The 22,576-nt window shown below is 34.8% G+C and overlaps 1 protein-coding gene across 2 annotated transcripts in view; it reads right to left on the bottom strand.

The window, feature by feature from the left end:
• The window catches only part of CADM2 (cell adhesion molecule 2), a 1,062,587-nt gene that overhangs the window by 303,267 nt on the left and 736,744 nt on the right, over nucleotides 1–22,576 (bottom strand). For both annotated transcript variants that reach the window (XM_060010480.1, XM_060010481.1), the window contains exon 2: nucleotides 16,232–16,258. In XM_060010480.1, coding sequence (XP_059866463.1) covers nucleotides 16,232–16,258 — 27 coding nt within the window. The remainder of the gene's footprint in view (nucleotides 1–16,231; nucleotides 16,259–22,576) is intronic.

Raw genomic sequence — 22,576 nt, 5'->3', positions numbered from 1 at the left:
AGAGGTTTTTGTTTTCTACTCTAACTACACCCATGTCTTAGATGAGCTCATCCAATCTTCTAGCTTTAAGTACTATCCATAGATAACAACTTCCAGATCTTTTATCTATGGTGTAGCACTTTCTCCTGAATTTCATATTCATATAGCCAATTTCGACTTGTCTTCTTTACTTGGATGCTTAAGAGGCATCTCCAACGTCACATATTTGAAACTGAGTTCCCATTATTTTACCATGTTCCTCCCACAGTCATCTCCATCTTGTAAATATATCTGTCTTTCCAGTTTTTCAGGCAAAAACAAAAATAAGCAAATAAAACATGAAAATCATCATGCACTTCATCCTTTAGATCATGTCCCACTTCAGTCAGCAAATTCTATTAGATGTAATTTGCAAAGACCACTCTAATCACCTCCATTGCTATGACTCTAGTCCTGTCACTATGATCTGTCCCCTGACTTCTTGAAAAATCTTTCCAAGGGCAATCATTGCAGTCTATTTTCACCAGAGCATCCACACTGATCTTGTTACAATTACATCAGCACATGTCTCTCCTCTGCTCAAACTTCCAGTGGCTTTTCATCTCACTTGGAGCAAAACAAAAATCCTTATGACTTGGGTCCTCATTCTCTTTATGACCTTCTCTCTTATTTACTATTCTAAGCTCAGGTTTGTCTAGCCACACAGGGCTAGAATGTTCCTTGAATAAGCTAAGTATCTTACTGGCTTAAGTCCTTTGCTCTTCCTGATTCCTCCTGGAATGCTTCTCCCAGATATCCACACGGCTTGATCCCTCAACATCAATTCTCTCCTCAAATGTCCCATTTTTCTGATCTCCCTGTTCAAAATTAGAACCACCTCTCTACTTTTCCAAGCATTCCTGTCTCATTCTTCTGCTTTATTGTTTCTTCAAAACACCTACCACATTGTAACACACTACAGTGTATAACTTACTTCTTTTTTCACTGATATATTTGCAGCCATCCCTGACAATGTTGAATGAAGGAGTGAATAAATGAATGAATGAATGAGTGAATGAGTAAAAGTCCCATGAAGAAAAACTAAGGACTATATTTACCTCTTTTTCTCCCCATTATATCTTAGCACAGTAAACACATTCAATAAAAATTTATCAAATTAAGGAACATACTTGGTTTACTCTCTTTCCAAGGATGTTTGGTAAGATAAAGCATAAAAGAAAAATCATTACCGAATTTTTTTCCATGCACATAGATCATTGGCATGGGCTCAGAACAAGGGCACCTTTTATTCATTACTAAATATCACGTTCCTGGCTCTGTGACTGTACCTTATTTATTTAAAAAAGATTTACATCTAGATATTAGTTGGTTGTTTTAAAGTACTTTCATATATTCTTTTGATCACTATAACTCTATGATGTAGGTAGTACTGATATGTTTACCCCTACTTTACTGCTATGAAGAGGAAATTAGTAGAATAGATACCAAAACCCAGGTACTCTGATAACCTCCAAAGCCTTTAACACTATACTTTGCTACTGATAAATATGTTGTATTACGCTGTCAGATCAAAGGATGTTTTTCCATTGAAAACATATAACCATCACTCTATGAAATATAAAGTTGAAATTATTTTTAGTGTAATTTAGCTGTTAGCCTTATAGCACTTGTTTGCAAATGCCCCTAAATGTCTAACTGTTACACACTGATCACTGTATTTCTCCTTATTATAGACTTTTTCTGTTTAGAAACCTGTAAGAAGCCACAAACCTTGGGATTTTAATTACAGCCCCTCTAAACCCCCACACAGGAGCTGTAGAATAAGTAAATACCAATTTTATTAACATAATAGAATGACATGAAACAACTGAATGAATGGAATCCCAGAAGATCCTGCCTTTTGGATAAGATGTGCTTTAGATAAAATAAAAAGTATTATAATAATTTATGATGGAAATGAGGATATAAACTTAAAGTAGCAATGTTTAAAATAATTTCTAATTGCTGTACAAAGCTGTACTCTGTTTTGGTGGCAAATGAGTTATGTTTATCCACATGTCCACAGGAAAGCTAAAGACTGTATTTGTATTTCAAGAAGAAAGGAGAGAGGGGAAAATGAAGCTTCATTAAATCAGGTAAAAAATAATATTCTTTCAGATTTGCAAATAGAGTATCTAGAGTTGTCTTTCCACCCTGACCCACACTAGTTTGTAATGTGTCACATGAAGAGGGACAGTTACACAGCAGCAAATACTGAGATACTCCACAGAGCAAATACAGTCAAAATCCCTGTACACTGAGAAGTAAAAATCAGAAACCAGGTCAAATGAAGATGCAGTTTAAAAACTAGTAAAATTATCTACATTTTGACCCACTGACTCATCTTATGTAAAATTTTCATGAAAATACTTTTTAACCCTGTTACCCTCTCCTGAGTGAAACATTTTATATTAGTTATGCCTAAATCTTTTCTAGAATATTACTCATCTGATTACTCAGCACAGAGGATCGGTGCTGACCGGCACTCACCAGCCGGGTGAGAGAGGCTTGTCTGCTCACCCACCGGAATGGGCGGGGCTGGGAGAGCTGAGGCTCTGGCTTCGGTGGATCAGTCGGATCGCAGGGAGAGGACTGGCTGCGTGAACACAGCCTGAAGGGGTTAGTGCACCACAGCTAGCCGGGAGGGAGTCCGGGAAAAAGTCTGGACCTGACGAAGAGGCAAGAGACTATTTCTTCCCTTTTTGTTTCCTGGTGCTCGAGGAGAAGGGATTAAGAGCACTGCTTAAATGAGCTCCAGAGATGGGCGTGAGCCGCGGCTATCAGCGCGCGGACCCCAGAGAGGGGCATGAGACGCTGAGGCATGCTGCCGCCACCAAGAAGGCCGTGTGTGAGCACAGGTCACTATCCACACCTCCCCTCCCGAGAGCCTGTGCAGCCCGCCCCTGCCAGGGTCCCGTGATCCAGGGACAACTTCCCCAGGAGAACACATGGTGCGCCTCAGGCTGGTGCAACATCACACTGGCCTCTGCCGCCGCAGGTTCGCCCCGCACCCCACTTGAGTGAGCCAGAGCCTGCTAATCAGCTGCTCCTTTAACCCCAACCTGTCTGAACGAAGAACAGACGCCCTCCGGCGACCTACATGCAGAGGCGGGGCCAAATCCAAAGCTGAACCCCGGGAGCTGTGCAAACAAAGAAGAGAAAGGGAAATCTCTCCCAGCAGCCTCAGGGGCAGCAGATTAAATCTCCACAATCAACTTGATGTACCCTGCATCGGTGGAATACCTGAATAGACAACAAAACATCCCGAACTGAGGAGGTGGACTTTGAGAGCAAGATATATTTTTTCCCCTTTTGCTCTTTTTGTGAGTGTGTATGTGTATGCTTCTGTGTGAGATTTTGTCTGTATAGCTTTGCTTTCACCATTTGTCCTAGGGTTCTGTCTGTACGGTTTTTTGTTTCTTTTTCGTATTCTTTTTACTTAAAAAAAATGTTTTTTCTCTTAATAATTATTTTTTATTTTAATAACTTTATTTTATCTTACTTAATTTTTTTAATTGTATCCTCTTCCTTCCTCCTCCTTCCTTCCTTCCTTCCTTCCTTCTTTTTCTCCCTTTTATTCTGAGCCCTGTGGATGAAAGGCTCTTGGTGCTGCAGGCAGCAGTCAGTGCTGTCCCTCTGACATGGGAGAGCCAACTTCAGGACTCTGGTCCACAAAAGACCCCCCAGCTCCATGTAATATCAAATGGTGAAAGCTCTCCCAGAGATCTCCATCTCAACGCTATGACCCAGCTCCACTCAACAAACAGAAAGGTACAGTGCTGGACACCCTATGCCAAACAACTAGCAAGACAGGAACAAAACCCATTGTGTTGTGTTAGCAGAGAGGCTGCCTAAAATCATAATAAGGCCACAGACACCCCAAAACACACCACCAGATGTGGACCAGCCCACCAGAAAGACAAGATCCAGCCTCATCCACCAGAACACAGGCACTAGTCCCCTCCACCAGGAAGCCTACACAACCCAATGAACCAACTTTAGCCACTGGAGACAGACACCAAAAACAATGGGAACTACGAACCTGCAGCCTGCATAAAGGAGACCCCAAACACAGTAAGATAAGCAAAATGAGAAGACAGAAAAACACACAGCAGATGAAGGAGCAAGATAAAAACCCACCAGACCTAACAAATGAAGAGGAAATAGGCAGTCTACCTAAAAAAGAATTCAGAATAATGATAGTAAAGATGATCCAAAATCTTGGAAATAGAATAGAGGAAATACAAGAAACATTTAACAAGGACCTAGAAGAACTAAAGAGGAAACAAGCAATGATGAACAACACAATAAATGAAATTAAAAATACTCTAGAAGGGATCAACAGCAGAATAACTGAGGCAGAAGAACGGATAAGTGACCTGGAAGATAAAATAGTGGAAATAACTACTGCAGAGCAGAATAAAGGAAAAAGAAGGAAAAGAACTGAGGAGAGCCTCAGAGACCTCTGGGAGAACGTTAAATGCACCAACATTCGAATTATAGGGGTCCCAGAAAAAGAAGAGTAAAAGAAAGGGACTGAGAAAACATTTAAAGAGATTATAGTTGAAAACTTCCCTAATATGGGAAAGGAAATAGTTAATCAAGTCCAGGAAGCACACAGACTCCCATACCGGATAAATCCAAGGAGAAAAACGTCAGGACACATATTAATCAAACTATCAAAAAAAAAATACAACAAAAATATATTAAAAGCAGCAAGGGAAAAACAACAAATAACACACAACAGAATCTGCATAAGGTTAACAGCTGATCTTTCCGCAGAAACTCTGCAAGCCAGAAGGAGTGGCAGGACATATTTAAAGTGATGAAGGAGAAAAACCTACAACCAAGATTTCTCTACCCACCAAGGATCTCATTCAGATTTGATGGAGAAATTAAAACTTTACAGACAAGGAAAAGCTGAGAGACTTCAGCACCACCAAACCAGCTTTACAACAAGTGCTAAAGGAATTTCTCTAGGCAAGATACACAAGAGAAGGAAAAGACACACAATAACAAACCCAAAACAATTAAGAAAATGGGAATAGGAATATATATATCTATAATTACCTTAAATGTAAATGGAATAAATGCTCCCACCAAAAGACACAGACCGGCTGAATGGATAAAAAAACAACACCCTGGATGGATTAAATGCTCCCACCAAAAGACACAGCCTGGCTGAATGGATAAAAAAACAACACCCAATATGCTATCTACAAGAGACCCACTTCAGACCTAAGGACACATACAGACTGAAAGTGAGGGAATGGGAAAAGATATTTCATGCAAATGGAAATCAAAAGAAAGCTGGAGTAGCAATTCTCATATCAGACAAAATGGACTTTAAAATAAAGACTATTACAAGAGACAAAGAAGGACACTACATAATGATCAAGGGATCGATCCAAGAAGAAGATATAACAATTGTAAATATTTAGGCACCCAACATAGGAGCACCTCAATACATAAGGAAAATACTAACAGCCATAAAAGGGGAAATCAACAGTAACACATTCACAGTAGGGGACTTTAACACCCCACTTTCACCAATGGACAGATCATCCAAAATGAAAACAAATAAGGAAACACAAGCTTTAAATGATACATTAAACAAGATGGACTTAATTGATATTTATAGGAGATTCCATCCAAAAACAACAGAATACACATTTTTCTCAAGTGCTCATGGAACATTCTCCAGGATAGATCATATCTTGAGTCACAAATCAAGCCTCGGTAAATTTAAGAAAATTGAAATTGTATCAAGTATCTTTTCTGACCACAACGCTATGAGACTAGATATCAATTACAGGAAAAGATCTGTAAAAAATACAAGCACATGGAGGCTAAACAATACACAACCTAATAATGAAGTGATCACTGAAGAAATAAAGAGGAAATCAAAACATACCTAGAAATTAATGACAATGGAGACATGGTGACCCAAAACCTATGGGATGTAGCTAAAACAGTTCTAAGAGGGAAGTTTATAGCAATACAATCCTACCTTAAGAAACAGGAAACATCTCGAATAAACAACCTAACCTTGCACCTAACGCAATTAGAGAAAGAAGGAAAAAAAAAACCCAAAGTTAGCAGAAGGAAAGAAATCATAAAGATCAGATCAGAAATAAATGAAAAAGAAGTGAAGGAAATGATAGCAAAGATCAATAAAACTAAAAGCTGGTTCTTTGAGAAGATAAACAAAATTGATAAACCATTAGCCAGACTCATCAAGAAAAAAAGGGAGAAGACTCAAATCACTAGAATTAGAAATGGAAAAGGAGAAGTAACTACTGACACTGTAGAAATACAAAAGATCATGAGAGATTACTACAAGCAACCCTATGCCAATAAAATGGACAACCTGGAAGAAATGGACAAATTCTTAGAAATGCACAACCTGCCAAGACTGAATCAGGAAGAAATAGAAAATATGAACAGACCAATCACAAGCACTGAAATTGAGACTGTGATTAAAAATCTTCCAATAAACAAAAGCCCAGGACCAGATGCCTTCACAGGCAAATTCTATCAAACATTTAGAGAAGAGCTAACACCTATCCTTCGCAAACTCTTCCAAAATATAGCAGAGGGAGGAACACTCCCAAACTCATTCTACGAGGCCACCATCACCCTTATACCAAAAGCAGACAAACGTGTCACAAAGAAAGAAAACTACAGGACAAGATCACTGATGAACATAGATGCAAAAATCCTCAACAAAATACTAGCAAACAGAATCCAACAGCACATTAAAAGGATCATACACCATGATCAAGTGGGGTTTATTCCAGGAACGCAAGGATTCTGCCATATACGCAAATCAATCAACATGACACACCATATTAACAAATTGAAGGGAAAAACTATATGATCATCTCAATAGATGCAGAGAAAGCTTTTGACAAAATTCAACAGCCGTTTATGATAAAAAACCCTGCAGAAAGCAGGCACAGAGGGAACGTTCCTAAACATAATAAAGGCAATATATGACAAACCCACAGCCAACATCATCCTCAATGGTGAAAAACTGAAAGCATTTCCACTAAGGTCAGAAACAAGACAAGGTTGCCCACTCTCGCCATTCTTATTCAACATCGTTTTGGAAGTTTTAGCCACAGCAATCAGAGAAGAAAAGGAAATAAAAGGAATCCAAATCAGAAAAGAAGAAGTAAAGCTGTCACTGTTTGCAGATGACATGATACTATACATAGAGAATCCTAAAGATGCTACCAGAAATCTACTAGAGCTAATCAATGAATTTGGTAAAGTAGCAGTATACAAAATGAATGCACAGAAATGTCTGGCATTCCTATATACTAATGATGAAAAATCTGAAAGTGAAATCAAGAAAACACTCCCATTTACCACTGCAACAAAAAGAATAAAATATCTAGGAATAAACCTGCCTAAGGAGACAAAACACCTGTATGCAGAAGATTATAAGACACTGATGAAAGAAACTAAAGATGATACAAATAGATGGAGAGATATACCATGTTCTTGGATTGGAAGAATCAACATTGTGAAAATGACTCTACTACCCAAAGCAATCTACAGATTCAATGCAATCCCTATCAAACTACCACTGGCATTTTTCACAGAACTAGAACAAAAAAATTCACAATTTGTATGGAAACACAAAAGACTGCGAATAGCCAAAACAATCTTGAGAATGAAAAATGGAGTTGGAGGAATCAGGCTCCCTGACTTCAGACTATACTACAAAGCTACAGTAATCAAGACAGTATGGTACTGGCACAAAAACAGAAAGATAGCTCAATGGAACAGGATAGAAAACCCAGAGATAAACCCACACACACATGCTCACCTTATCTTTTATAAGGGAGGCAGGAATGTACAGTGGAGAAAGGACAGCCACTTCAATAAGTGGTGCTGGGAAAACTGGACAGGTACATGTAAAAGTATGAGATTAGGACACTCCCTAACACCATAAACAAAAATAAGCTCAAAACGGATTAAAGACCTAAATGTACAGCCAGAAACTATCAAGTTAGAGTAAAACATAGGCAGAACACTCTATGACATAAATCACAGCAAGATCCTTTTTGACCCACCTAGTAGAGAAATGGATATAAAAACAAAAATAAACAAATGAGACCTAATGAAACTTAAAAGCTTTTGCACAGCAAAGGAAACCACAAATAAGACCAAAAGACAACCCTCAGAATGGGAGAAAATATTTGCAAATGAAGCAGCTGACAAAGGATTAATCTCCAAAATTTACAAGCAGCTCATGCTGCTCAATAACAAAAAAACAAACAACCCAATCCAAAAACGGGCAGAAGATCTAAATAGACATTTCTCCAAAGAAGATATACAGATTGCCAACAAACACATGAAAGAATGCTCAACATTATTAATCATTAGAGAAATGCAAATCAAAACTACAATGAGATGTCATCTCACACTGCTCAGAATGGCCATCATCAAAAAATCTAGAAACAATAAATGTTGGAGAGGGTGTGGAGAAAAGGGAACACTCTTGCACTGCTGGTGGGAATGTGAATTGGTACAGCCACTATGGAGAACAGTATGGAGGTTCCTTAAAAAACTACAAATATAACTACCATATGACCCAGCAATCCCACTACTGGGCCTATACCCTGAGAAAACTATAATTCAAAGAGTCATGTAGCAAAATGTTCATTGCAGCTCTGTTTACAACAGCCAGGAGATGGACGAAACCTGAGTGTCCATCATTGTATTAATGGATAAAGAAGATGTGGCACATATATACAATGGAATATTACTCAGCCATAAAAAGAAACGAAATTGAGTTATTTGTAGTGTGGTGGGTGGACCTATAGTCTGTCATACAGAGTTAAGTAAGTCTGAAAGAGAAAGACAAATACCATATGGTAACACATATATATGGAATCTAAGAAAAAAAAAATGTCATGAAGAACCTAGGGGTAAGACAGGAATAAAGACACAGACCTACTAGATAATGGACTTGAGGATATGGGGAGGGGGAAGGGTAAGCTGTGACAAAGTGAGAGAGTGGCATGGACATATATACACTACCAAACGTAAAATAGATAGCTAGTGGGAAACAGCCGCATAGCACACGGAGATCAGCTCGGTGCTTTGTGACCACCTAGAGGGGTGGGATAGGGAGGGTGGGAGGGAGGGAGATGCAAGAGGGAAGTGATATCAGAGCATATGTATAACTGATTCACTTTGTTAAAAAGCAGAAACTAACACACCATTGTAAAGCAATTATTCTCCAATAAAGATGTTAAAGAAAAAAAAAGTTCACAAATAACAAATGTTGTAGAGGGTGTGGAGAAAAGGAAACCCTCATATACTGTTGATGGGAATGTAAACTGGTGCAGCCACTATGAAGAATAGTATGGAGGTTCCTCAGAAAACTAAAGATACAGTTGCCATATGATCCTGCAATCCCACTCCTGTGCATATATCTGGAGAAAGCGCTAATTCAAAAAGATACATGCACTCCAGTGTTCACTGCAGCACTATTTACAATAGCCAAGACATGGAAACAACCTAAATGTCCACTGACAGATGAATGGATAAAGAAGATGTGGTGCACACAAACACAAACACACACACACACACACACACACACACACACACACACAATGGAATACTACTCAGCCATAAAAAAGAATGAAATAATGCCATTTGCAGCAGCATGGATGAACCTAGACATTATCATAATAAGTGAAGTAAGCAAGAAAGAGAAAGACAAATACCATATGATATCACTATATGTGGAATCTAAAATATGGCACAAAGGCACTTATCTACAAGACAGAAACAGACTCTCAGACATAGAGAACAGACTTGTGGTTGCCAAGGGGGAAGGGGGGTGGGGGAGAAATTGACTGGGAGTTTGGGTTAGCAGATGCAAACTATTATATATAGATTGAATAAACAACAAGGTCCTACTGTATAGCACAGGTAACTATATTCAATATCCTGTGATAAACCATAATATAAAAGAATATGAAAAAGAATGTATATAGGGCTTCCCTGGTGGCGCAGTGGTTGAGAGTCCGCCTGCCGATGCAGGGGGCACGGGTTCGTGCCGCAGTCTGGGAAGATCCCACATGCCGTGGAGCGGCTGGACCCGTGAGACATGACCGCTGAGCCTGCGCATCCGGAGCCTGTGCTCCGCAACGGGAGAGGCCACAACAGTGAGAGGCCAGCATACCGCAAAACAAAAACAAAACAAAACATAACAAACAAACAAACAAAAACAAAAATGAATATATATATATGTATAACTGAATCACTTTGCTATACAGTGGGAATTAACACAATATTGTGAATCAACTGTACTTCAATAAAATAAATTAAAAAAAAAAGAAAACAATCTCAATCTTCTAAAATGTACCACCTCAGGGCCTTTCACCTAGAACCCTTAGTGAATATGTTATAGAAACATGCCATGCTTTTAAATTTCCTTACATATTTCTAACATTCCCAACATATTTCCTCAGATGAGCCTAATGTGGGATAAACAAACATAAGCTCCAATAATTGTCTCAAGTTATTTTTGATGAAGATTTTACAGCTATTATGCAAGAGTCTGAATAATTCCTTACATTTTTAAAATTAAAATCCAAACATAGCTTCAAGAAAAGGAGTTAAGGGATGTGTTCCACAAAAGTTATATATAGCCTTATTCCTCAATTTCTTCACTGATAATAAAAGCAAGTAATTTTTACATTTTAAGTACTATATAAACCTCTATCTGACACAGTTTTTGTAATTTTTCTCTTTTGATATTGAGTTGAAATTCTTTAATGATACCATTTATACACTTTGGATTTTAATATTTAAATGTGAAGAAAGAAAAAATACATATATCTAGTGGCTCCTTCACATTAAATTATATGTGTTTATTTTAATGTTATAATAAATATAAACATATGAATGCTACCATGAAGATGAAATACAGTTCATACTCATAGAAAAGTTTTAGTTCTGGGACTTGTCTTTAACTACATGATTTTTCATTTTATTTTCTACAGACATTATTTAAATAATAGTAATGATGATAATAACAATAATAATATATAAAATTTACTGAGTGTTTACTATGTGCCATCCCTTAGGTTAATATCCTTTTATACATTATTACATATAAATGTCACTATAGCTGAATGTTGAGTGAACATAATCAAATTATCCAGGTGTTCAAATCAAGTAAGTTGAAAAACCAGGATATGACCCATGCAGTTCTGACTACAGAATGGAGCTTCTTAATATACAGTGTATATTATATAGTATAAACTGAAACATAGGTGCCCCACTTAAGATAAAATCTCAGAATAGTTTGAAGCAATGCCTCAATTTCAATCTCTTATGTGCCTTTCAATTCACCCTTAAAAGATGTAATGTGATGGGAAACCTGGTATACTAAATTTCATATTTTGGTTGAACAGCAGACTTTTAATATTTATACCTAAATAATTTATTTAATAATATTATGTATGACAATTACTTAAATACAGTAAACTGAAATATTGATTCTTCTCATACCACATATATCTCAGTTTAGACTGCTGAGTGTCCTGCATTATCTTTAAATTCTTATATAATGTCAGAATAATTGTGTTAATTTTTACTTGAGCACTAAATTATGATTATCTGAAAGGAATAGCTAAAGGCTGGTATTCTAGAAATGGCATAAAATGTTATCCCTATTATAGTTGTCAAATTTTGAATAAAAAATAAAGCCTACAAATCAGATTGAACAATAAAAATATATTTACTGCATTAAAACTATTTAGAAATTGTGTATGATTCTGGAACAATATTAATCAGTAAGATACATTTAGTCTATACATCTGTAATAGAGTGAAATAAAATCACTTTATACAAAGAAATTTTAGGAATACTCTTACCTTTTTCTCTATCTCTAAGTGGCAAAGCATTGATGATCTTATTGATATCTGAATGTAGGATAGATTATAGAGTGTAGATATATGAATTCACTGTGTTATATGAAGGTAGGATAGATTGTAGAGTGTTGAGAATTCAATCAGAAGACAAGTTAGAACTACTCCAGGCAAGTTCTGAGGAATGAGTGATTTTGAAGAAGAGGGATATATGGAAATGCTTCTATTCCCATAGTAAAATTAGGACATAATTAGGACAATAATTTTATTCCCATAAAATTAGGACAATTTGATAACTGACTGGTTATGGGTGCCATTAAGATGGAGGAGTTAAAGATATTTTCAATCTTTTAAACTAAGAAATTAGGTAAATATTTGTTCAAGAGAAGACATAACAAACCCTGAGAGCTCAGATTTACAAAGAAAAATAAGAGTTTCAGTTTTTAATATTCAGTTAGAAATTCAGTTCAGCGGGGTGCCGGGAATATCAGATATGAGCTTAGTAGTAAGAGCAAGTCTAGAAAAGTCATAACTGAAATGAACTCAGAAAAGTTTAGAGAAAGAAAACAATTATATTAATCAGTTCTGTTTTTGATTACAAGCAAGAGAAACCTATCTAGAAAGCTTAATGAAAAGACAGCTTTGTCAGAGACCCAAAGGGCAAGCATATAACAGAGCCTTCTATTAGAACAAGGGACTTAAGCACCATGAGGGCACTCTCTTAACCTCTTACTCTTTTACATTCCTGCTCATTCTTCTCTTATTTCTCAGTCTTAATTCATCATCCTACTCAGTCTACATACGAAATTCACAGCCACAAAGTGTAATGAAATTTATTTCCCATTTCTCCTCCTTCCTGTTGCTCCTTTCTCTCTTCTCAGTTCTAAGCTTCTAGGGGAGGAATTTGATTGAATCATTTGTCTTTCTCTTAACATTCAATAACGGTGAGGGAGGTTCATTATGGGTACTCAATAGTGCACAAAATGGCTGCTTTTAAAATTTTGTAGGAAGTGAAGGTCATCTCTCAAAAAAGGAAGTGGAGAGCTGCAACACTGTGAGAAGTGATCTCTTTAGGGATCAAAGATTAACCTGAATGAAACCTATATTCCAGAACAAGATAGAAGAGGAGGGAAAGAAAGAGGCAAAGAGGAGTTAAAAGAAAATGAAACCTGTAACAGAGACACTGAAACAAGGGAAGTGGAAAAAATCAAAAGAAACATTATATTCAGCAGAAAAATGAGTAATTTGAGGATTGGGGAACCACCATTTGATTTGATCACTGAAGAATAACTGGCAAACTTCAGAATGACAGTTTCTACAAAATAAGGAATGAGTTGCTACATGATTTGATGAAATTCAAATAGTACATGTTTATATATTGCCCTTGGACACTGGTGTAATAATATTTTTTAAAAAAGAGAGGGAGAAAATTAGGGTAACTTTCAGTAACTGCTAACTAACTCCTAGAGAATCCTTTTAATCTAAGCACTCACAAATTGTTTAAGAGTTTAATAATTTTACTGGGAAGGTAATGTCAAATTTACCAGTTTATGGTTTCTCGAATGTAATCCTTTCTCCTTAACAAATATCACAGCACATACCACTCTCCAATATTGCAGAAGCTCCCCACATTTGCATGATTCCATAAGAATAAATGAATGAGCTGTTATCCTCTACAAAACTTCCCCGGGTTCCCTGGGATGTACTTTATTTGGGCCAGGAGAATTAGTATTTTTAAGCAATCTGCTTATATTATCTTGGGTTTTATTTTCCTCTTACCCATATTTTCTTTTTCATTTTTTTTTCCTGTTTGAAGACCATTTGCCTTGACATAGAAATTGGACAATAAAAGCATTGGGTACTTCTCTCTATTATCTACATAATACATATCTGTCTCAGTCATTAGAAATAAAATTTCAATTTCTACTTGAGGCATAGCTGATTTTAGAAAGTGTCATTTCTTGTCTCTATAACACCTTGTAGATGCAAAAATACATGCATAGGGTGAACTGTGTCCTAAAGCCCCCTGCAGGCTTGTACACAAGTGAAAAAAAAAAAGAGATTCAAATAAAATGAATAGGTGTGGAACAACAAGGATGGCAACATGGGCATCCTAAATCGGACACATCAACATGTTTGTATTGCAAAATCCTAGTCAGCTTGAGTCCTGATGTCACTTTGCAGACACCTATAATATAATGTACGGCTGTAATCCTTCAGTGGTGAATTGGTTTCCTGTACTAATACTTTGTAACCTGTATATTATAATTTGAATTATTGTCCATCATTTTATATCATTTTTTATATCAATAAAAAAGTCCATCATTTTAATATCAATTTTTATATCATTTTTATATCATTTTATATCATTTTTATTCTTGTCCATCAAGAATTATAAAGTGAACACAGATGTGATTATTATGAGAGGTTTTATGTAATCAAATGCAGTAATGACTCATGATCACTCCATCATCAAATTTAACTTCCTCCACTCTCATAAAACACAGGTCTTCTTCTTTTAAAAGGTGACCTCACTATATGAAATAAACTATATTCATTCCTGCTTCTATACCTTTACTTATGCTTTCAAATTGCTTTTTCTATGTACTACTTTTTTCTATATATACTACCCATCCTTCAACAATCAGTTCAAGCCCCACCTGCCACATAAAGCATTCTCTGAGAACAAGGACTCCAACCTCAATATGCAAATCTTGCTAACTCCCTTTACACTCAAGTTCTATATCTCACAATTAACACATTATTTGTACATTGTTCTTAATTCTTCATTCCTAAAACTGTATATCTTAATCTTTTATTATGTAAATATATTTCATAAATATATACTCATTGTCAAGTAATTTCTTAATTGTTTCATGAGTGTATTACTTTTATCCACAGACAGAAAATTACTGTAGCAAGAATTGGCTAATTCTAGCACATTTATTGAAAAAGAGACTAGGCTAAGTGTGGAGGAATTAAACAAAGGGTAACAAGAAATTTTCCATCTCATCTTTTATATTTTTAGTGTTTTATAAAACAAATACATTCCTAGGAAAATAGTAATTGCACACTAAATGCTTAGCCTTATAAATAGGGATCAGTTAACACTGCAAACATAAATCTATGTATAGTGTTAAAACTAGCTGTAAAACTACAACCTGGGGGAGGGCAGGGCTGGAGGGGAAGGAATAATAGAGAAGGGTGGTCTTGTGGTAGAACTGAATATGAGAAATGGAGAAAGACAAAACCACCTGGTTATTTCTCCTGAGCACACAGATGAAGAAATTAGGCAGGGCAATAGTGAATAATGAAGATGAAGAGTCAGAAATTCTCCACAAAGAAAAGGCCCGTTTGTGAGAAGCAAAATGAAGCTAGCATTGTTTAAAATGCTAGTAGCAGCAGGAAGATTACTTGTTGTTTTACATATTTTACTTAACCCTCACAACAACCTTTTGAATTATTTATTGTTTTTCACACTCTGTAGATGAGGAAACTGAAGGTAACAGATATATGACCAATAAGGTTATTACAGTGTTGCTGTATAAAAATAAATGAAAGACAAAAATATGTATATATATATTTGCTATATAAGGAGAAAACATTTAAAAAATATATAGATTGTTCTAGAGAACATGAAATTGAAACACATAAACTATAAACCTATGACACTATCATAGATATCATACACACACACACACACACACACACACACACGTTTGAATTCTTTTAAAAACCATAAAGACTTTGACACATCAAGCCAAAAGTCTTTTTCTTTCAGGGAGACATTCTGGCATTAGACAAGCACATCCTTTCTCATGAAAATGTATTTTCAGGATTCTAGCAAATGAAACTTTATACAACTAGGAAATGGATAAAAAAAGCCATAAATAGAAAACTGGAGTTTAATAAAGGATAAAATTTTCTCTTCACATAATTCTATGAAGGCATGTTCAATTTTGAGACTTTCCATCAGCTTTATTTTATGCTGTATTTTTTTTCTAGTTCACAATTTTATCAAGGAAACTGAGGTCAACAGGCAAAATGTTAAGCATAAAAGCACCTTATTCCACTTGGAATAAAGTGGGAAATAAAACAAGAAAATAAACTCACAAATAATCATGGAAACACAGACATATATCAGAAACTGAATAATTAAAATGATATAATTTGTATTTGTAGAAATTTACAACTAATATCTACACAATGAACAGGTATTATCACGAACAGAACTAGCGCTATCATTTAAGAGGATGCACAAGACTAAGCAGAAAACAATCATGGTAAATCATGCAGAATGCACAATAGCTCACCTTTAACTTTATTCTTTGAAGCAGCCGCTGGTACCAAGATTGCACAAGAAGAAGAGAACAAACATATTAGATTATTAGGCAGAGTCTCTAAAAGGGATATGTTATCACTATTAGTTAAAGTCTAAAATGATACGTTTATGATTACACCATCAATGCACTTTAGATGAATAGGACTTGTAACAAAGAAAATGACAATTGGTTATATTTTGTTAGTATATGATTAAAGTCCTTGAAAAAGAAAGAGTAAAACAGATAGGAGCCACAGAGTGCAAATACCAAACACCACAAGGCACAAAATTCTTTTTAAGAACGGTGTATCTTTCTTTCCTTTGTCTTTTTTAACTCTAAAGTTTAGTTAATAATTCAATTAAAAATACTAATATATAGTTTAAATATATTTCATTTTATTTAACAATTAAAATGTAATCCATACGTTCGGATAAATCACAAGGGCCATTCACTTGTATTTACTGAGTGCTTACTTAAATGCCAGAGAGAGTTGAGAGTACTTTCCATACATCTTCCACTTAACCACCTCAAGAAGTAAGTTTTATTATCACTGCCTCACAGATGTGAAAACTGGAACTGAGAAAAGTTGCATTACTTGCTGACTATGGGACAGCTGGAAATAAGCAAATTTGGGATTTGATCCTAGGTGTGCCTGAACCTAAAATCTGTGCTCTAAGATACTACCTTACACTATTGGGATTTATGGTACCGCGTCACCAACTGGATTTCAAATATCAGGTCTATAAAGCCAAATCAAAATTGCATGATTCATTAAACTTCAGCTATTTGGTACTTGGTTGATCACATAGCTGTGAAACTAGAAAACTCCATTACTTTAAATGGCATTATTTTCATTAAGAAGTAGAAATTTAAGTTTATTATATCTATTGGTAAACACTTTGGGGCAGAAGTAAACTGAATGAGGAAACTAGAACAGTCCTGACAGGAGAATTCTTTACTCAAAGGAAAACTTCTAGACAAAATGCACAATTAGATGCCCCAAACATTTTGAAGTAATATGTTCTATTTTGATTTAAATATTTAAAAAGGAAGATTGACAGAGGAAGGTGTGCTTTTTCATTCTCTAAATGATGTCAAAGATGAAGTGGTCCATCCCCTAACTGGGAAATAGGCAGTCTCTAGCCTGCATACTGACCCCAGTGAAGTTTAATTTAGGTTTTAGACTGAGTGCTTATGAACTGAAAATGGAAACTTTTAATTTACACTTTCTTCTGATTCAAGAGCTAAAGAAAAATTTCTAGCAAGTCTAGATACATGCCAGACTACTCATACAGAATTTCATTTTTATCCACAATCACAAACACTATCTTTTATTTATCTTCTGCTAGCTCATAAAAAATGTACATTATATTTTTTAAATAATACATTACAAAATAATACATTTTTTCAAATAAAAACATACTAAGTAAATAATACATTTTTTTCAAATAAAAACATACTAAGTAAAAGCAAAATTATTTCAGGAAACCTTGCTTAAGTCCTTACAAAAACCCATTCAAACTCTGTTTATTCCACAGCTTTAAAATAAGGTAAGTGGTTGGAGAGGGAGAATGTTCACAATACTGTTATGAATATAATGTAAACTAACTTTCTTTTAAAAAGCAAAGACCCAAAATTAAACTACCAGATGTTTTTGTGATATTGTTAATGTGATATAACAGTTCATGGCAAAATTTGTCAGCCATTAGAGTCCCTAAAATATTTAATATTAAAACTTAAACTTTAAAAGTAATTTTACCAAGAAATTTTGCTCCTATTTAATGAATACTTCTATTTTTTTGCTTATTTTTATTGACAAATGCCAAAAAATAAGACGTGACATAGATTATAAAAACAAAAACAAAAAAAACAAAAAAAACCAATAGCTCAACCTTCTCCAAAGGCTGCTACTGAAATAATCAATATTAACAGTTTGCTAATGTTATAAAAATATATTTTGCTATTCTTATAAAAAACAATAACATATATACTTTGTGTATTTTGTTTCCATAAACAGAATCATACTATACACAGTTCTTCACAGTCTGCTTTTCCCTCATTTTCCAGGTTAATACATCGAGTTCTAACTCACTAATTTTAATAGTTGTATATTTTTCTATAGTGTGTATGAAGTATGGGACTATTTCTCTATTGATAGAAAATCAGGCTGCTTTTAGGTTTGTTTTCTTGTTGTTGTTGTTTGTTTGTTTTACTGCTAATAACAATGCTGCAATACACATCCTGTGTCATATCCCTTTTATACCGAACTAGTGTTTTGTTTCTGATGGGCATATTCCCAGGGATTTTTTCATATTTCTATCCAGAAAACCACTGACAAAGATGAAGACCTTAGATATTGCTAATGGAAGTGTTGAGAAAGCTTAGATAAAAATATGCAAGTATATTAAATGCTCTAAAATAAGAGAAAACCAGCAAAAAGAAAAAAAGGAGAGAAACAGAAGTACAGAATCTAGTGATCCAGATGACTGCTATAGTGCAACCTCCTTGGATCTTTTAAACCACAAGCTGTTTCATTTAACTTTTCTTAATATTTGTTTTTCAGTTAAAAATTCAGTTTTTACATAAGGTAGATAGCTAGTGGGAAGCAGCCGCATAGCACAGGGAGATCAGCTTGGTGCTTTGTGACCGCCTGGATGGGTGGGATAGGGAGGGTGGGAGGGGGTGAGATGCAAGAGGGAAGAAATATGGGAACATATGTATATGTATAACTGATTCACTTTGTTATAAAGCAGAAACTAACACACCATTGTAAAGCACTTATACCCCAATAAAGATGTAAAAAAAAAAAATTCAGTTTTTAATTCCTTGGTAGAATTTTAGTAGATTTCAGAATTCTAATTATTAGGAATTATTTTCATCTTTTGTGTTGTTTTTAAGACTACACAAAGCTGACTTATTTTTAGATTATGCAAAAATATTATTTCACTCAATTTCAAAGAAAATATTTCAATGTATCATATTAAATTGTTCACATGAAAAGAAATTTTACTTAAAATTCAAACTTATCACTTAACATTTTTAGCACAAATTCAAAGAAAAATTGCCAAAAGCTTTAGAAATTTTTGAGACAATAGTATCAAATGTGTTAACAGATACAATTAATCTTTTACAAAAATTCATCTTTTTTATTAAAAATTAGTGAAATAAAAACAAAGAAAGCAACCTTTACATTTCTCAGTGGGATGGAGATGAATTATGGAAAGTTCTCAAACATTACATGATGGTAGATGATTTTACTCTTAGATTATTGGGTAGATACCAAAATAAACTAGAAGGGAAAACAAAAGCTCTATGTTTCTGTGTGTGTTCAGGCAGCTAATACTAGACTAGGCTGGTTAATATAATTGGAAAGCAGCCAGGCTACCATGCTTGTTAGCCCAATTATAATTCTCTGCATATTCCATAAAAGAAGCCAAGATGACAGCAATACTGTCATAAATGTCATGTTCAATACTTGTAAGATTTTCCATTGTCAGCACAGTCCAATTATAAGTCAATTGTAAAGTGCACACTGCATACCACCCAAAAGTGACTGAAAATTATCTTAAAAATACAATTTTAGTGGTTCATAGTTAAAATGAAAAGAAAGGAAGTAGAGGTACTTTGACCTGAGAAAAGTTTTAGATATGACATTAACATTTCTTTACCTTTATAATAAAGGCAGCAAGTTGTAACTATAACATTATAGTTGTTCACACTTTTTTCCAGAGATGATCAGTTATAATATTAAATTTGTAACTGCTAATAATTCTGATATTAATAATGTGAAAATTTATGTAATTTTTGAAGAAAATCGTGAATAATAACAGACATACCAGAGCTATTTACATATGAATGCTGAATAGTTAGTGAATATTAAGCATTATATTCATGAGGTTTATCTCTGAAAACTCCAATACAGATGATTAAAAAGTAAAAATATAATTAATTGATTATGTCACCAATTAGTTAATTAGTTCATTGAATTATTAAAGTGTCTGTTTATTTGAAAGGTATCATTAATAATTCTGCAAAGAATTGGTGAATCTAAAGCAGTGTTTCTCAAAATGAAGTACAGGGACTATAAGTAGGGCATGAGGGCATTCTCAGAGGAGATTAGATACATTTTACCTACCTCATAATTTGTATGACCTAGCCACATTTTCCCTGTTCTTTTAATTTCTACTCCTAATTTTAAGATTTATGTCATGACAAAATGGTGATATGTTTTATTAGTATTTGCAATGTATGGATAATGTAGAACATACTGGATTTGTAGTTGCTTTTAGAAGTGTTTGCTGAAAAGTTACTTAGCAATAAAACATTTCGGGGATAGCAAAGACATTACTGGAATTTATTCACAGAGAGCTAATACTAAAGCATTGTGGATCTTTTTATTTTAATATTATGTAGCCTTTTTTTGAAATACTTTGGTATTTTAGCCTACTGTTGTTTACTGTTCCTTCCGTAAACAAATTTATAGATAAGGGACTGTCATTTCTTAATAGAGAAGCAATAAATTTAGCAAGTACTGACATTCCAAGGAGACAGAGGTTCCTAACATCTGCAACTTCATACTCAGATATATTTTGTGTTCCTCTTGCCACAAATTTAATCTATAATGAAACAAAACAAAACAAACCCATTGCCATTGACACTGCACAATAAATTTTTTTTAAATATTAAAGTTACTCATACACATATGTGTAAATTATAATAATAAGAATATATTGCCACTACTTCCTTGAAGAAATACAATGGAAACTAAGAAATCCAAAATATTGCAAAACTGGGAACCAGAGATGATAAGTGACTTTTTTCTAGGTCACAAAGTTATTTGGTAGCAAAATTACAACCAAAACACCATGCTGAACATGTATATTTTAAAATCCACTATATCAAAATGCAATCATTAGATACAGTATAACAATGTAGTGCTAATTAAAATCAGGAGAGTTTTATTCCTTTTTACAAAGGAGGAAATCACACTGATTTTAACAAGAAGTACTACTACATCTAATTTATCAGATACTTACCATGGTATTACAGTCGTTTCAAGATATGGAAATTAAAATTATTGCATTTCAGGGCTAGATAACCACCTACATTTCCTCCTTTTTCCTCCAACTATCCAGTACAAAGTTAGTAACATTCTTTCACTAATCACTTGAGATTTATTTAAAATAACATCTTTCTTGGCTATCAACTAACATCATCTAAACATGAGAAGTTTCTTCTAAACCTCGTTAGAATTGAAAACTTGAAAAAGTGTGACTTTAATTTCTTTCACAAGTTCTTCTTTCTTAATAACCACACAAATTTCACACTAGGAAAAATGTGTAAAAATGATGCTTGAGAAAGAAATGTTTGCTAAAAGAGATATATCCAAGAGTAACCAAATATTTGATGAGTGGAAATTTCTCCCAATACAAATACCCCAGCCAATAAATAAAAAGGAAATAATAGAACTCAAAAACCACTGTTCCACAATCTTTAATAAGTTCTTATACATAGCTGCCTACGTATATACATAATGCTAACATCATTAAAAGGGAGAATTCCAGGAATTACATACCTTCTCCTGGAAGGACACAATACCATTTAAGTATTTCTGCAATATAATCAAATCTGGATAGAATTGTGCCCCTCCGTTGAACTTCCAATGTCCAGTATACAGAGGGAACAACAAAAAAAAATGCATTGTCAATGCAATTAGTCTAACCTTGAATATGGGAAACCACACACAAGGAATTTTGGTATTTGGTTCCTTTAGCAAATAGATATAAGGGATAAAAAATACCAATTGAAGGGGGAACCTAAGAGACATATCAAACAAATGGTATGTGCAGACTACTTTGGATCCTGATTTGAGCTCTGGATATTTCACAATATTAAATAATTGTTGGGGCTTCCCTGGTGGCGCAGTGGTTGAGAGTCCGCCTGCCAATGCAGGGGACACGGGTTCGTGCCCCGGTCCGGGAAGATCCCACATGCCGCGGAGCTGCTAGGCCCGTGAGCCATGGCCGCTGAGCCTGCGCGTCCGGAGCCTGTGCTCCGCAACGGGAGAGGCCACAACAGTGAGAAGCCCGCATACCGGAAAAAAAAAAAAAAAAAAAAGAACTGTTGTTAGTACTTAGGTGGAATAATAGTATTGTAAATATATATATATATATATAAATGTAAATATATTTTGTCATTATCTTTTCACAAAACTAAATATGAAAAATGACCAGTTGCCTGTAATTCCTTTTAAAATAATCTTGAAATGCATGTTGTTTATAATATTTTCTACTTTTATAGATGGTTGAAATTTCTGACAATAAAAAATATATTTAA

This window comes from Delphinus delphis, chromosome 4 (assembly GCF_949987515.2).
Source record: "Delphinus delphis chromosome 4, mDelDel1.2, whole genome shotgun sequence".
NCBI classification, from domain to species: Eukaryota; Metazoa; Chordata; class Mammalia; order Artiodactyla; family Delphinidae; genus Delphinus; species Delphinus delphis.
Note: the sequence above shows the minus strand (reverse complement) of the source record. Positions and strands in the feature narration are given on the sequence as shown.